Source organism: Mangifera indica, chromosome 3 (assembly GCF_011075055.1).
Source record: "Mangifera indica cultivar Alphonso chromosome 3, CATAS_Mindica_2.1, whole genome shotgun sequence".
NCBI classification, from domain to species: Eukaryota; Viridiplantae; Streptophyta; class Magnoliopsida; order Sapindales; family Anacardiaceae; genus Mangifera; species Mangifera indica.
The window spans coordinates 17,580,574-17,594,250 of NC_058139.1; the positions used below are offsets into that span (position 1 = coordinate 17,580,574).

Here is a 13,677-nt window from a genome sequence, read left to right on the forward strand (position 1 = left end):
GTCTTTACATCAAACTGATGCTTTTCAAAAAACCAAGTCTACCCAACCATAAGCTTATAATTGTCACTGGTTTTGAATGGATTGGCTAATGGTCTACCCAACCGCAAACTTATAATTGTCCCTGTTACCATCACTGACCTGTCAGTCTCAGTAATGCCCCCAAACGCTCACTCTACAAAAAGATATATTTTTCCTACCAACATTTCTCAGGGAAGAAGCGCTTTTGCAAGCACTTAAGTTGTTGAACGCATCCACGTTAACCAAATGTCCAATGGCTCTGTGAATGCATACCCATGCCTCTTCCCATGAGTTTTAATTTTGCAGAATAACCTATCCATGCATTGCAGCAATAGATTTGGAAATATTAGCAAATTATAAAGTTTGAAGAATAAAAATAATTTAAGAAAAATGATGAAATTTAAGAGTGAACAGATTTTAATTTTGCTTATGAAATATAGCAATAGCACAAAAGCCTTGGAAAGTACGTCGCCCGATACCAAGTTTTAATTTACAAAGGGGTCTATAAATGAGGTTTCTTGTTCTTCTACAAGTGAAAATTTGGCCTTCCTTCCTAACCTTCCTCAACTCTATATCACCCACAACCACCACAAAACTGACAAAAAAGGAACACTATGAAGGGCATATTTGATGCCCTTTTCTATCATAATCACATACCTAAAAGAAGAATAGATTAAATAAAACAAAGAAAATCAAAGCTATATATAAATCTTTCCAGCAAACGGGGAAGACTGGGCCTATATCACATCACCAGCATTGAATTCCTTAGGCCCTTTGGTACCAATATATAAGTATACTCATCTACTTTCCATTCAACCCCAAAACCACTTTCACCCACTCTCTTCTAAAGCACGCCATTTCTTCAGTTGCCCAGCTCTTCAACTATCATTGGTTCGATAACAAAAAGGACAAGAAAATTTCCAAAAAATAACTTAAGATCCATTTACAGCCATTTCTGGAGAGGATTTTGGTGGTATCAAAGGGCAGTCATCACTGCTTAGCTGTCGATTATCTGAACTGGTATGCAGGCAATCCGAACAACTCCTTGAAGCAGTGGACTCCCTTTCTCTATAATTTTCCTCGTCTGAACTGCCACTGTTATCTCTATTCAGAGAATTAGAAGCCGGTTCCTGTTCACCGATGCCCTTGCTCCCATCAGTTGTATGAGGACTTAATTGCGTGCTTCTTGCAGCTTTCTTGCCAGGTCGCACTGCCTGGCTTAGTGTTGAACACAAAGCAGCAAATACAACGCTATCTCTTGGCTTTGAGGTTTTACCCAACCGCTGCTTCTTCACTAGTTCAGGCTCCTTTTCCTTGGGAACAGACAATTTACGCTTCAACCTGAGAGATGCCATTATTCCTTCATCTTCCTCTGAAGCTTCTGATTGTTTTCTAGGAGGTGGTCTGTAGTCTTCATCATCTTCATCATCATCATAGTCAACAAGTCCACCAGATCTTGGACTACAATCAACACAGAAAAGCAAACTATATAATAAACACACTGCAAGATGTACTGGGTCAATTCTCTAGGATGAGGCAATCATAATACCTTAATGATGTGTAGCTTGCAGCTACTCCATTGGTTAAAACTGGCTGAGCCTGAGTTCTCTGGGTGTGAGAGGCAGATGCTGTATCCTCTTCGTCACTGCTTTTGAATCCAAATTAAGTGATATGGGAAAGAAAATTGGAAGAAAGTTCTGTTGATATATTTCTATACATAATACACACCTGTCTTCATTAAAGTAATCTTCCTCTTCTTTCTCCAGGGCACGCTCATCACCTCGTTTTCTTGAGTCCAGTGAATTAACATTACTTTTGGTTCCACTATTTTCCAAGCACTGAAAACAAAACTTGTAAGGGCAAAGAATCTTAATCTGAAGTAAACTGGTGGAAAACATGCAGGGAATGGAAAATACCTGCTCATATTTAACTTTGAAAGAACAAATAGAAGCCAAATACTCAAAATTAACCAACTGATTCCAGAATGAATCAACAATGTATTTAAGCAATGACTTTAGATTTTCCTGCATGAAATTAAGTAATAAGTGGACAAAATCTTTCACATTATAAGATTATAATAACAAAAAGGATAAGCTTAGAAAATGATGGGCACCTTGCGGATGTACTCAAAGAGCTCCAAAACTGCAGAGTTCAGCAGATTATAACGATTGCCATTTGCAACAAAAACATCCACAATTGGTTTAAGAATATTATTCTTTACAATATGATTTATCAGATGTTCATCCTGCAGAATGACGGACAAAAAACTGGTAAAACAAGTACGTGAAAACAACTTGCAAATTTACAGGAAACACAATTTAACAGAAGGGCTGAAGAGCTGGAAGTATGAAATGCAACATGAAGCACAGATAAAACAAGTTGCCTTCATAAAATTTACAATAATCTAAAAAGTGCCAACACGCTCAGATGTCACGTGAGGGGAAGAGGAAAAGTACAACTGAAGAGAGAATTGAGAAGTTAAAGGCAATTTAATAATAATATTCCTCCTCAGAGAGGTTTTCCCACTCTTTCACAAGGTGAAATAACTTGCTGGCAACCAAAAGCAATGCACTTGCAATACTTAGACCCAGAACCCTCTAAAATGAATGCCACTTTAAACCAACACAATCAATTCTTTGTTAAATAGCAGCACCATATAAAAATAACAATTTGATTGTGTCAGTCCTTTAACCATGTCAATAGCATTTGTTACCTCACAAGTAATTCTCAAATTCCCCATCCATGTAGCTCTAATTCTAGGTTAAGTCCAATTTATACTCTTATTCTCCTCATACATAGTTGAATCAAGGAAAGAAGAAATTCACATTCAGCATCTGACCATCAAATCCATGGTATCATCATTCACATGACTACATATATCAAATGAACAAAATGAAGTCACTTACATGGCGAGAAAGAATTGTACGAACAAATCGAACAGCGGCAACAACTAGATATTTTTCCCTTCTCCGTGTTAGTAACAAAACTTTATCTATAACGTTATTAAGAAGAAAATTACACCTGTAAACACAAAAAGAACACCCCACAAATTGATTTTTAACACAGCAGGAATTTAATCAAGGTGATAAGACTAGAGGCATCCAAATAATTACTTTATTCTGTAAGGATGGTGCAGAACACAAAAGCATAGCAGTTCACATATATTTGAGAGTATTTCAGGCCTTGTGCTTTCAATTTCTACTCCACCAACCACAGATTCGCCACCAACTGATTGAGCAGCACCTTTGGGGAGACATGATGCTGTTATAACATCAATTAATTGACCCAAATGCTTCTCATAAAAGATATCAATAATGGTATCCCTCTGCAGCAAACATAAGTAATATCAAATATTCAGTGACATGAATTCAGAGTACTAATAGAACAAAAAAGTTGACAAGAGAATCTTAAGCTTACATGAAAGTTTTACGGACAAAGTTTTTCCAACATTTCAGCAGATAAATATAATAAAGTACAAATCAATTTTCAAACTGTTACACCTGCATAAATAAACTCAAATGCGTTGCAGGCTCCAAATTCAAAATCATCACAAATATAAAGCTTGAAATATGATGATGAATATAAATAATACAGCAATAAGGGAAAATAACAAATGAACAATACACAAGTGGTGAAAAAAGTCACTACAATTATCAATATACCATGAGAAAAACATAAAGAAAGGCCTTGTTGAAAAAGAAAACAAAACAGCAATCAACAAAATAATCCAACAGTTTACAGGCAAATGTCATCCCTCATTTAACATATTTTTTTGGAAAATAAAAAGTTGCATAAGCACCTGAGCTCCTGACAATGTGTATGAATCCATTAAACTACGAAGAATTTCTAGAAACTGGCAGTGCATGTCATCCCCAAAATCTGTTAGCATTCCTTTAACCTGTAGTATACAAGTTACAACCATAATTTAGACATCCTCACTGACAAAACAAATATTTCAAAGATCAATACCCCTATTTGTTCCAATGAAATTAGATCTACAGTTCTGTAAAGAACAAAAACCAGCTTATAACTGTTCACTTGATTTCCAGCTTCCAATTTTTAGATCCACACTGAGTTGCAAGCAGAATCTAAATGTGCAAATATACTTTAATTTGGATAGTTGGACCATTTAAGAGACAAGTGCTAATTTATGTCTAGCAAATGTTGGGAAAATCAAGGCCTCAATTTTTGCAAAGACATTTTTTTTTGGACAGGGAAAGTCGTTTTGTTCATGATGGGGTAGATACTGGTTAATTAGATGGATATAAGATCTCACAAAATGTTCACAAGATGATCAAAAACACAAAATTCTTACCAGGAGTCCTAGAAGTGGAACTCCTTCTGGCCGAACAACATAAGAACGCAAAAGGTTTGGATCCTGATTCAGGAACAAAATGAGGATATCTGTCCTGCATCCATTAGAATGGCCTATTTGTTAGGCGTAAAATAATAGGCACGGCAATGAAAAATGAAAAGCACAAAAACAAAAAATAGTTAAGCGGATAGAGATAGATATTAAGGTGCCATCAATACCCAGTTAATACAAGCTTTTTATCTTGACTTTGCAAAGCATCAGCGATTATGTCAAAGATACCTTCATTCATGAGATCCCTACAACAATGTAACTTTGACTTATGAAAACATATATTACTCAAAATAAACATTATCATCTAAAAAGGAACTCAAGAATTCTCAAAATCAAAGATTTAGCCACAAGCATGCAGTAGCAATAGAAACCTGTAACTTCAGCAATAGCCTACCTAAATAGCCGGAGCTGCTGGACCATTTGCAGGCTCTTGCTTAAACTACAAAACTCAAGCAAGAAATATACCTGTTTCCATGAAATAAGCAGGGTCAACAAGATGGCAGGAAAAGCAATAAAGGATTAAACAGAAGTAACTTCAAAAAAAAAAAAAAAAATTCCAGTCTTACAAATCTGTTTCAATATGATAACATCACATTGTTACAACCTATGATCATACTTCTAAAACTAGAAAAAAAAAAATCTCTTTAAAAATTACAGTTATGGAGAGTGATGCCTGATTATAAGACAGTCATTCTATTCTATTCAAGACAAAGGTCCCCAAGTAAAGAAGACATTTAGCTGTCTTCATCTATACATTTAGAAGTATCATTTTATAATTCAACCAAAAAAGAAGCCACTTGATAATTATGCGACTAATAAGGACACAAGTAAGCAGAAATTCCAGCCATGATCCAATAAATTCCAGGGTTTCCCAAAAAAAAAAAAAAAAGACAATCAAAAGGAATGACTGAGAGACTAAAAGTACAATGAGAATAAAATAAATGAATGATCAAACAGCAGTTCTCCAATATCATGGCTTAAAGAGGATAAAAAGTAATTCGATATTGGGCATTACCAAATTTTTCTTGGATTCTGCAGAGGTGGCAGGTGACCTCAGTGTAGCAAATAGTTCCTGAATGAAGGTGTTGTCATCCTTTAACAAGGAGACAACCTATAAAGGAATATTAATGTTAAATATAAAATAAGATAGAACTTTGTATTCTTGAACAATCAGCTTTCAAATCTTACAATGGCATTATTCCCATGAATTATTGAATTGAGATTCGCAATGGTCGATTCATCCAACACTCTAGCCAAAACAACATCCTATGAGAAGTAATATAAGGTCAGAACCGCATATCATATATGCATTCAAGAAATTGTTAAGCTTAGCATTTACGGTCCAAACCTTTAAATAACCAATTCTGTAAGTCTGGTGTATCTTTGAAAGGACCAGGGAATCTTTTATTGGAATGGCCTACAAAAATGATTTAAAGAAGTATATTTAAGTAAAAAAAAATGACTTCCTTTGCTATATCTGTCTTGCTCAACCGCTCACTCCTATCCCCAATGAAAAGAAAAGAACCAGTTGACAATATGTTACCTCCTTGAAAACAACATGATCTTTTAAAAAATTTCGATGATGTTGAACATGAGGAACCTCAGGATCATCTGCAGAAGAGAGAAAAATTTTTGAAAGAGATAAAAATGTCGAGACCATTTGATCACCATCAATAAGTAGCTGACATAAATTTTAGGAGAACTACACCTCAAAAACTAGCTATTGAGATGGGAAAACCTAAGACAATATAAACCTCACAATAGTTGTTCATACTTTCTAATATAGGATCCAAGTCTCATATTTTGCACTTGGAATCCTAACATACCATTACACTCCACAGCCCTAACGCACACGCGGGCTGGTTGTGCACTAGCTCCCTACTAGCCCTAGGGGAACACTGCAATGTCAGCGTCACCACCCGCACTACACGATTACAACTAGAAGATGTGATGATAACTCTGATACCAAATTATATGAACCTTAGGAGAACCACACCTCAAAAGCTAGTTATTTGAGATAAGAGAACCCAAGACCATATAATCCAATGTGGAATCCAAATCTCATCTCTTGCACTTGAGATCCTAACAGTAACAAATGATAAATACATATTCCATGTTAACACCAAAACTAACATTGACAGAGCAATGAAACTTACACTCAAGGGAACCAATAATATCCATGATCAACTCATCCCCAAAAATTTTCTCAAAGATCTGAGAACTATTGAGCATAACTGCAAGTAACCAAAAATGTAAATAATTGATGATTAACAAGAACCCATACATTTAGCAGTCAACTGATAAAAGATTCATAAGATAAAAATGTAGGAGTACTGACTGATCTCTTTGACTATTTTGAATATCATATGAAGGCCATCAACATTTTCCAAGTCTTCACATATTCGAAAAAGATCCATCAGCTTCTGGAAGAAATCTTGCTGCATTAAGAATATAAATGTCATTCAAAGTAATCAAAAAATGTCAGCTCAAAATCAAATCAAGATATTGTTAAAGACATTTAAAAATAAAAATATCAAAGCAAATAATATAACAGTGTTAAAGATTCATAAAAGAACCATAACCTAGAACTAGATATAGTTACAGATTAAAGAATGTAAATATGATAGGTAAAATCAATTCCAAAACATATGTTAAACTAAGAATGAATAAGTGGCATGATTACACAACAAACTGGACATAAATGGTAGATTATACATAAATTAGAATGAAAAAAGTGCAGGCTGGAAATCTTAAAAGTGAAAAAAAAAAAATCTTCATATCCAGATGAAGAGCTCAAAAGTGTGAACAGAAGCACCAAATCAATTTTTACAAAGAGTTCAGTGATCAATAATGTTTCTCTCCAAATAGCAAGCTACTACACAATAATGTACAAATTGTAGTAATTATCAAAAAGCAATGCAACCATTCTTGACATGTCTCAAATATTACATCCAAGATGTGCACTCAAATAACAAAACACAATAGACATTATCATTAAGAATTTTATGCAAACTTTTCTTATCTCATCTTTTCCGGTTTATATGCATTTTGAAATGCAATATATTTTATATTTCAGAAAAAAAATATTTCAACACTGAGAAATTCAAACTTATACATGACAGGATCTAGCTGCATTAGCCCATTCTTGGACATCTTTGTAACTGCATGTCATCAACATTTGAACTATATTAAACACAGAAAGCTTCTTCAAAATGTTAACTTTTGGTGCTCTGGCAAAGAGTTTCTAAACCTTAATCAAACCTTTTAACTAGAGAAACAATTATTATAGAAGAAAGACCAATACAGTTTGAGCACAAGACCAACACAGTTTGAACACCTTCAATAACTGATAAATGGCCACCCATCAAATTAAATTTTTAAGACAACATCCACTATGTTCGCAGCTAGATCTATTAGATATAGAAACTATGCAAAAACCAACAAATCTACAATAAACTTACATCGCTCAGTAAAAGTTCCGTCAGCCGCAGTTGATCTGCAATGCCACTCTCTGTCACAGTCTGCAATAATCAATCAGTTCATTCAACAATTGTGATACATAATACAAATAAAATATAAGCTAAAATGTCACTCCCAAAAATAAAGGATAGCATTGTTCGCATGTGTATGCATGAAAGACACACACAGTCACAAATACAATGATGAAAGAAAGACAACTAGATACATCATATTTCTAGTGTAAGGATATAAGAGATATCGTATATGCAATTTAGGATACCGCATCCTTTGCAACCCTTTCAATTTTTAGAAACTATAATCATCAGCTTTGGTTTGCTTAGCTGGTTCACACATTAATCCTAATACTGATCCACCAGAAATATGCTTTACTAGTGTACAATACCGCATTAGAGAAGGACATGCTATGTTTAGACCCTTTTAGATATATCCATGCATTAAGTTCAGAATAAGATTTAAACTACATGATACTATCTGTTAATAGCAACACAAAAGGCAATTGGCCTGTTTATTTAAAAAGATAGAACAGAGTTTAAAGGCAACTCCCAACGTCTTGTTCCAACTATTCATAAAAACCAGCCAGTTAATGCACAATTATTGCTTGCTTTACAGAAATTCTTTTCTTATTACTTTGAGCAAATACATGCATTCATAAATTATCTCCACCAAATGTAGGCAAGCAAGTCTGTAACAGAAACTTCAATCATTCTTTAGCAACTGAACTTTCTAAAATACAAAAAATCCATGTAAAAGGCAACTGTCAATCTTAGAGACAAGGATAGCAACCAGTAAATGTGACATAAATCAAACAGAGAAAAACAATATCCATGGTGAACTCCCAGTAAGAACAATGAAATTAGAGCAAAGTGATTATGGCAGAAATCATGATTTTCAATGTTGCTTCTCCAAGTTAAACAGCCTTAAAATAAGCATGACATGCAGGAAAAACATGAGCTTTGATTTGTAATAAAAGAAATGTCACCAAGTCAAAAGTTGGTGATAGCACTACACAAAAGTTTCAATGCCAACAATTAACGGTGATATCTATGTCTTAAAACAAGTATTTATAGTGAACCTCAGAAGAAAAGAAAAAATTGAAAATTATTGTAACTCCTGAAAAGAAACCAAATACAGAAATAAAAGAGGGGAGAACCCATAAGAACCTTAAGTATTAATGGAAGTGTGGAAAGCTCAACATTTGGCAATTCCCTCAATTCACTGTTCACGCTATGAAATGTCTCACCTGCAAGAATTAGAAAATAGATTAACAATGACTCACACAAACCACACACCAGATATAGAGGAATAAAATGCACAATGCAGCTTCACACAACATGGTGTTTAGGAAGCTCAACTCCCTTTATAATCCCTCCGTACCTTAAGCTAAAAAAACTTCAAGCCAAAAATGGATGAAGAACATCAAGTTCTTACATAGTTTACAGGTTCTTTGTTTCGTAAACAGATATGAAGAACTTTCACCAAATACAGTAAACTAGTGACTTGTGAAGAGAAAAAAATGTGACCTTCCAATGAAATTCAGGCCACAAACTGATCTTGAAGATTTTTCATTAAAAGGCCAAAAACAGTGACAATCTTTTCATTAGTACACAACTATAACAATAAAGGAACAATCTTGAGTGGAGTTGAATAATTATGGTAATCCACAAATTATTTTGGTTCTTAAAATTGTATATTATAAAATTCATATTCATTGGATAAATTTCTCATTTTGTCTGAATTCAAGATGCAAAACATAAAACAAAAATAAGAATCACACACTTAAGTTTTCAACTACTTACTGTTTAGAGAACTGAAATTAAGATTCCTCTGCACATTACAGATGCTGTCCCTGAGTAAAATAAGCATTACATTAAGCAGCTACAACAAATGACCAGACTAAGAGGGAACAAGGTTCCCAAAGTATCAACTGGGAACAAGGAATTGATAAAAAGAGCAAAAGACTACACACTTAGTTACCATATGTATGAGCACCCTGTAGTTTCTTGGAAGCTAAGAGCCAATTCTGTGGAGAATTCTGGGTCTCTCCACGAGATAATTGTGTCTGAAAATAAGAATACAAAAAACACAACATACTTATGAAGCATATATTTTTAACCAAGGAACCAAATCTTTCCACCATTTATAAACTGCCAGATCCAAAAGCCTAGGAATTAGGAAATTTGTAGCTTATAATAGCCCCAAGGAGAGTTAAATCCCTAAACTCTTGGATACAACCTAAGGCCTTTGTTATTCTAAAATTTCTTCATCACACTAAAACCTATTTATTCGAATTGAAGTAAAGTGATCAAGAGAACCATATATACCAACCACTTCGTGGCAGCATATTTGCTTGGCATTGGAAAATACTTAAGACAGATAGATTATTCAATGTCACATATACATACCTTCTTGCTTTCTGTAAATTTCGTCTGGGCTGATGCGGTGCAAAAGTATTGTCTCATTATCTTCTTCATCAATAACAAACAAACCCAACTCTTCTGATCTCTGCATCATAACATTTGCATTCAATCCAGTTGCACGACATCTTTAAGATATAATCTATATCATGAATTTTTGACAACTAGTTTGCTGAAATTGACTCTACTAGTTATCCATCAGAGTTATACAAAATTCAAATCAGGAGAAGGATTTAAAAATACCTCCAAATAGTCAACAGTTACATGCCCAGTACCTTGGTCATCCCATTTACCATCATCATTCAAACGATATACCTTCACTCGCTGAAAATTTTGAAAGGGAAAAAAAATAAGGAAAAAAGGATTGAATGAGCCATTTACCAGTCATGCAACATCTGGAAATTTACAGAAAATCAAGACCCACATAGTGCAAAAGCAAATTAAAAAGAAGGTAATCCACAAATAAATTAGTTAATTGAGTCAACCAGTCACAAATAAAATAGTTAATTGAGTCAACCAATTTTTCCCACCAAAATAGCTGCAATATTCAGTTTCATGTTCAAACAAGTTTCATGTCATGCTAATAACATTCCTGATTGTGAAGAATACACCCCACTCATAGAATTGTACAGTGTTGTTCTTTATTTGTTTACCTTGGAGGAGTTGAGGATTAAATTTCTACTTTGTAATGTTTTTTTGGAATGGGGGCTAGTATGTTCTTGGTTTGTGCCTTTGTTTTTTTTTTTTTTTTTTTTGTGAGAGGGTGCTTTGACAAGAATACATGGAATTAAAGCAACATGACTAAACACATTAGCAAAACAAAAAACAAAAAATTCAATCAAAGTTTCCAGATCTCACAAGGATTTGATAAACGTCAATGATGCACTAACTTTACATTAGCATGCAGGAAGCTCACAAGAAAATTCTTAATCTATCTCAAACATTAGCACTAATACTGTGAGGTATTCACTATGCCATCTGATAAAGACCAAGTACCCAATTACCATTATAGTGTTTAAAAATTTATGCCGTCTGGGAGTAGTTTCCCAAAGACATGAGCAAGCTCTATCTACTGCAAATTAAGCAGCAACAACTCATTGTTTTCTTAAAGTCCTTACTATTAATTTGAATACCTTAAGAATAACAACAAGTGTTTCCACAGAAAAACAATAACCAGAAAGTAAAGCTACAGTATGTGCTTGCATGTCTGTATTACACCAAATATCTCTTTGTCAATAACAAAGAAACTGGAAGATAAATTAAGACTCCAAAATTGCATTTATGCTCCAAGGAGTATAAAATGACAAACTAAAATCTTAAAATATATGTAGAAATGTAGATGACACAAAAAGGGAAATATCTCAAGATCATACAAAATTGAATAGCAGTAAAATAAAGCCACATATGATGTCCAATCCATATTATCACCATGCGATTGCTGTTGTAAATTACCATTATTAATTTAGCAATCTCATGCTTACACTTTGGAAAGATGACAGCTAGTAAACAATATGAGGGCATTTCATGTCTTAAGAATTAATACGTGGCACAACCAGGTTTAAACTAGCAAAAACCGCCAAATAAGGATGGAAAGGAAGTAAACAATCACTGGTACCGATCAGTATACATCAGCACTTGTCATTTTATGAAGACTCTCACTTAAAAGGGACCTATATCTCATAAACAAACAGAATACCCTCCAAAAAAACATACAAGGTTCCAAATTCCTCGTGCTAAAATATTGACAAACCATAAATATCCAACCAACCAATAAAAATTGAACCAAATAAAACGTGTGGGAACCGCATAAGCTCAAGCTACATTTTGAATGTCTGACCATTTAAAGGCAACTAACCTTCAGCTGCACTACACTATTGATACTTCTACCAAACACTGAAACTGCATAAATTGTAATAAGAAGCAAACAAGTACCAGCTTCGGCACAGTTCTATGCCCAGATCACAAAAACAATGCTCTATTATCTTTAATAGCCAAAAAAGGGGCACCTAAAGACAGTATAAACACTATTCAGCAATTCATGCACAAACTAGCAGTTCTATTATCCCATTCACTTCAACATACATAACAGTGCATTTTCCATTAAAGAACTACAGATAACTCGTACTAGACAACTACAGCCTTTCGAAACAAAATAAACAATCTTCGACAACCAACACTAATCAAATTGAATAAAAAAACAACTACACTTACTCTACAACAATAAACAAAATCCTAAACTTGAAAATAACAACTCCCTCAAGCTACAAAACCACTACATGTCAACACTAGCGAGTAACAACTCCATCTCTAGGGCAAAATAAAAATAATAATAATAATAATAACAGCAGAAAACGAACTAACCTGCATCGAACTGGCGTTCGCTTGAGACTTCTCTTGCGCGCCCATCGTAGCTCCTCTCTCCCCCCGATTCAAATTCGCACCCAAGCAAATTGAACAGAAGTCGCAATCAAAGTAATCAACTTAAAGCGCAAAAATTAGGGTTTTTAACACCGGAGAGAGAGATAGATAAAGCAAATCAATCTATCAACCAAGGCGGGAGATATTAAGGTTCATAAAGATTAATAGGAAGCCCTAATAGCCAGTACCAGAGTAGAACTTTTAAGCCTTTCGATTCTCTCTCTATCTAATTGTTTCTCTCACTGTTTTTAATATTAATTTTTGTCTCTCCCTCCTCCCTCTTTCCTTTCTATTCTTATCTGTGCAAGTGTCTGTCTCCAACCTTCGATTTGGAAAGTAAAGAAAACTAAATAAATATGTTTGAACCGTAATTTCGTTAATGCCCTCAACATTTTCAACTATCTACGGAGAAAGCCATTGACATTATGAATCAGAGTGTGCGCTTAATATAAATTCCCACGCGTTTAATTGTCGTGGATCCCTTGATGATAACAACACGTGTAATGTAATGAAGGGCAGGGCATCTTTCCGTAACAGGGCGTTGAAAAATATGATGAGACGAAAATGTACTGCAACAATCAGGTTTGCACGTGAATCAGTGGCTTGGCTGTCTTGGGACGTGATGATCATTTGAACGTGATGACATCGATGCGCCACGTGGCAATAAATTTGTACGATTTCTTACTGGAAATAATCAAATCAAGGGTGGGCTGGAGATGATCTTTGAAGTCCCTTCAAGCAAGTGCACGTGATTGTCATTCTCATCATATGGTTCACGGCCAACCTTGGTCGTGCTAGCGTCTTTTCATGATCTCAGCATCTGAACTCTAAACCACTGTCGTGAACCATCTCACCGCAATTTGGAATTGCATAAACAACTCCTTAACTAAATTAAGTGGAGTCGTCAATGCAATCTCATATCGAAGTGGGAGAGAGGGGAGAAAAAGTGGTTGGAAACAAAAAATAGGTACAAGGGAGATG

The 13,677-nt window shown here is 34.6% G+C and overlaps 1 protein-coding gene across 5 annotated transcripts; it reads right to left on the reverse strand.

Moving 5' to 3' along the window:
* Positions 1–417: 417 nt before the first annotated feature.
* LOC123212436 (serine/threonine-protein phosphatase 4 regulatory subunit 3-like) lies at positions 418–13,037 on the reverse strand. Of its 5 annotated transcripts, XM_044631573.1 has the most exons (24): positions 12,640–13,030; positions 10,522–10,602; positions 10,267–10,366; positions 9,839–9,923; positions 9,661–9,710; positions 9,025–9,104; positions 7,846–7,905; positions 6,723–6,822; positions 6,541–6,618; positions 5,928–5,995; positions 5,733–5,801; positions 5,573–5,650; positions 5,400–5,495; positions 4,779–4,849; positions 4,552–4,629; positions 4,334–4,427; positions 3,818–3,916; positions 3,132–3,343; positions 2,925–3,039; positions 2,132–2,263; positions 1,935–2,042; positions 1,747–1,856; positions 1,568–1,663; positions 418–1,479 (listed from the first exon to the last, which is right to left on the reverse strand). In XM_044631573.1, exons 1-24 carry the CDS (start codon positions 12,682–12,684, stop codon positions 951–953), a joined length of 2,634 nt encoding a protein of 877 aa, XP_044487508.1. In that variant the 5' UTR covers positions 12,685–13,030; the 3' UTR covers positions 418–950. The 5 variants fall into 5 exon arrangements, 2 of the variants coding, with proteins under 2 accessions (XP_044487508.1, XP_044487507.1); XM_044631572.1 differs by having other exon boundaries at positions 1,747–2,042; positions 12,640–13,032; XR_006501543.1 differs by lacking the exons at positions 418–1,479; positions 1,568–1,663; positions 1,747–1,856; ... (1 more) ...; positions 2,132–2,263; positions 2,925–3,039 and adding an exon at positions 3,436–3,518 and having other exon boundaries at positions 3,151–3,343; positions 12,640–13,036.
* Between the last annotated feature and the right edge of the window lie 640 nt (positions 13,038–13,677).

What these genes read in the sequence shown, in the direction of transcription:
- LOC123212436 (XM_044631572.1), bottom strand. Translation starts at nt 12,684, where the DNA reads ATGGGCGCGCAAGAGAAGTCTCAAGCGAACGCCAGTTCGATGCAG. An exon ending in TTCATGGGAATAATGCCATT is followed by an intron (nt 5,496 to 5,572) that starts GTAAGATTTGAA and finishes ATTCCTTTATAG; the next exon opens with GTTGTCTCCTTGTTAAAGGA. An exon ending in CAGCAGCTCCGGCTATTTAG is followed by an intron (nt 4,630 to 4,778) that starts GTAGGCTATTGC and finishes ACATTGTTGTAG; the next exon opens with GGATCTCATGAATGAAGGTA.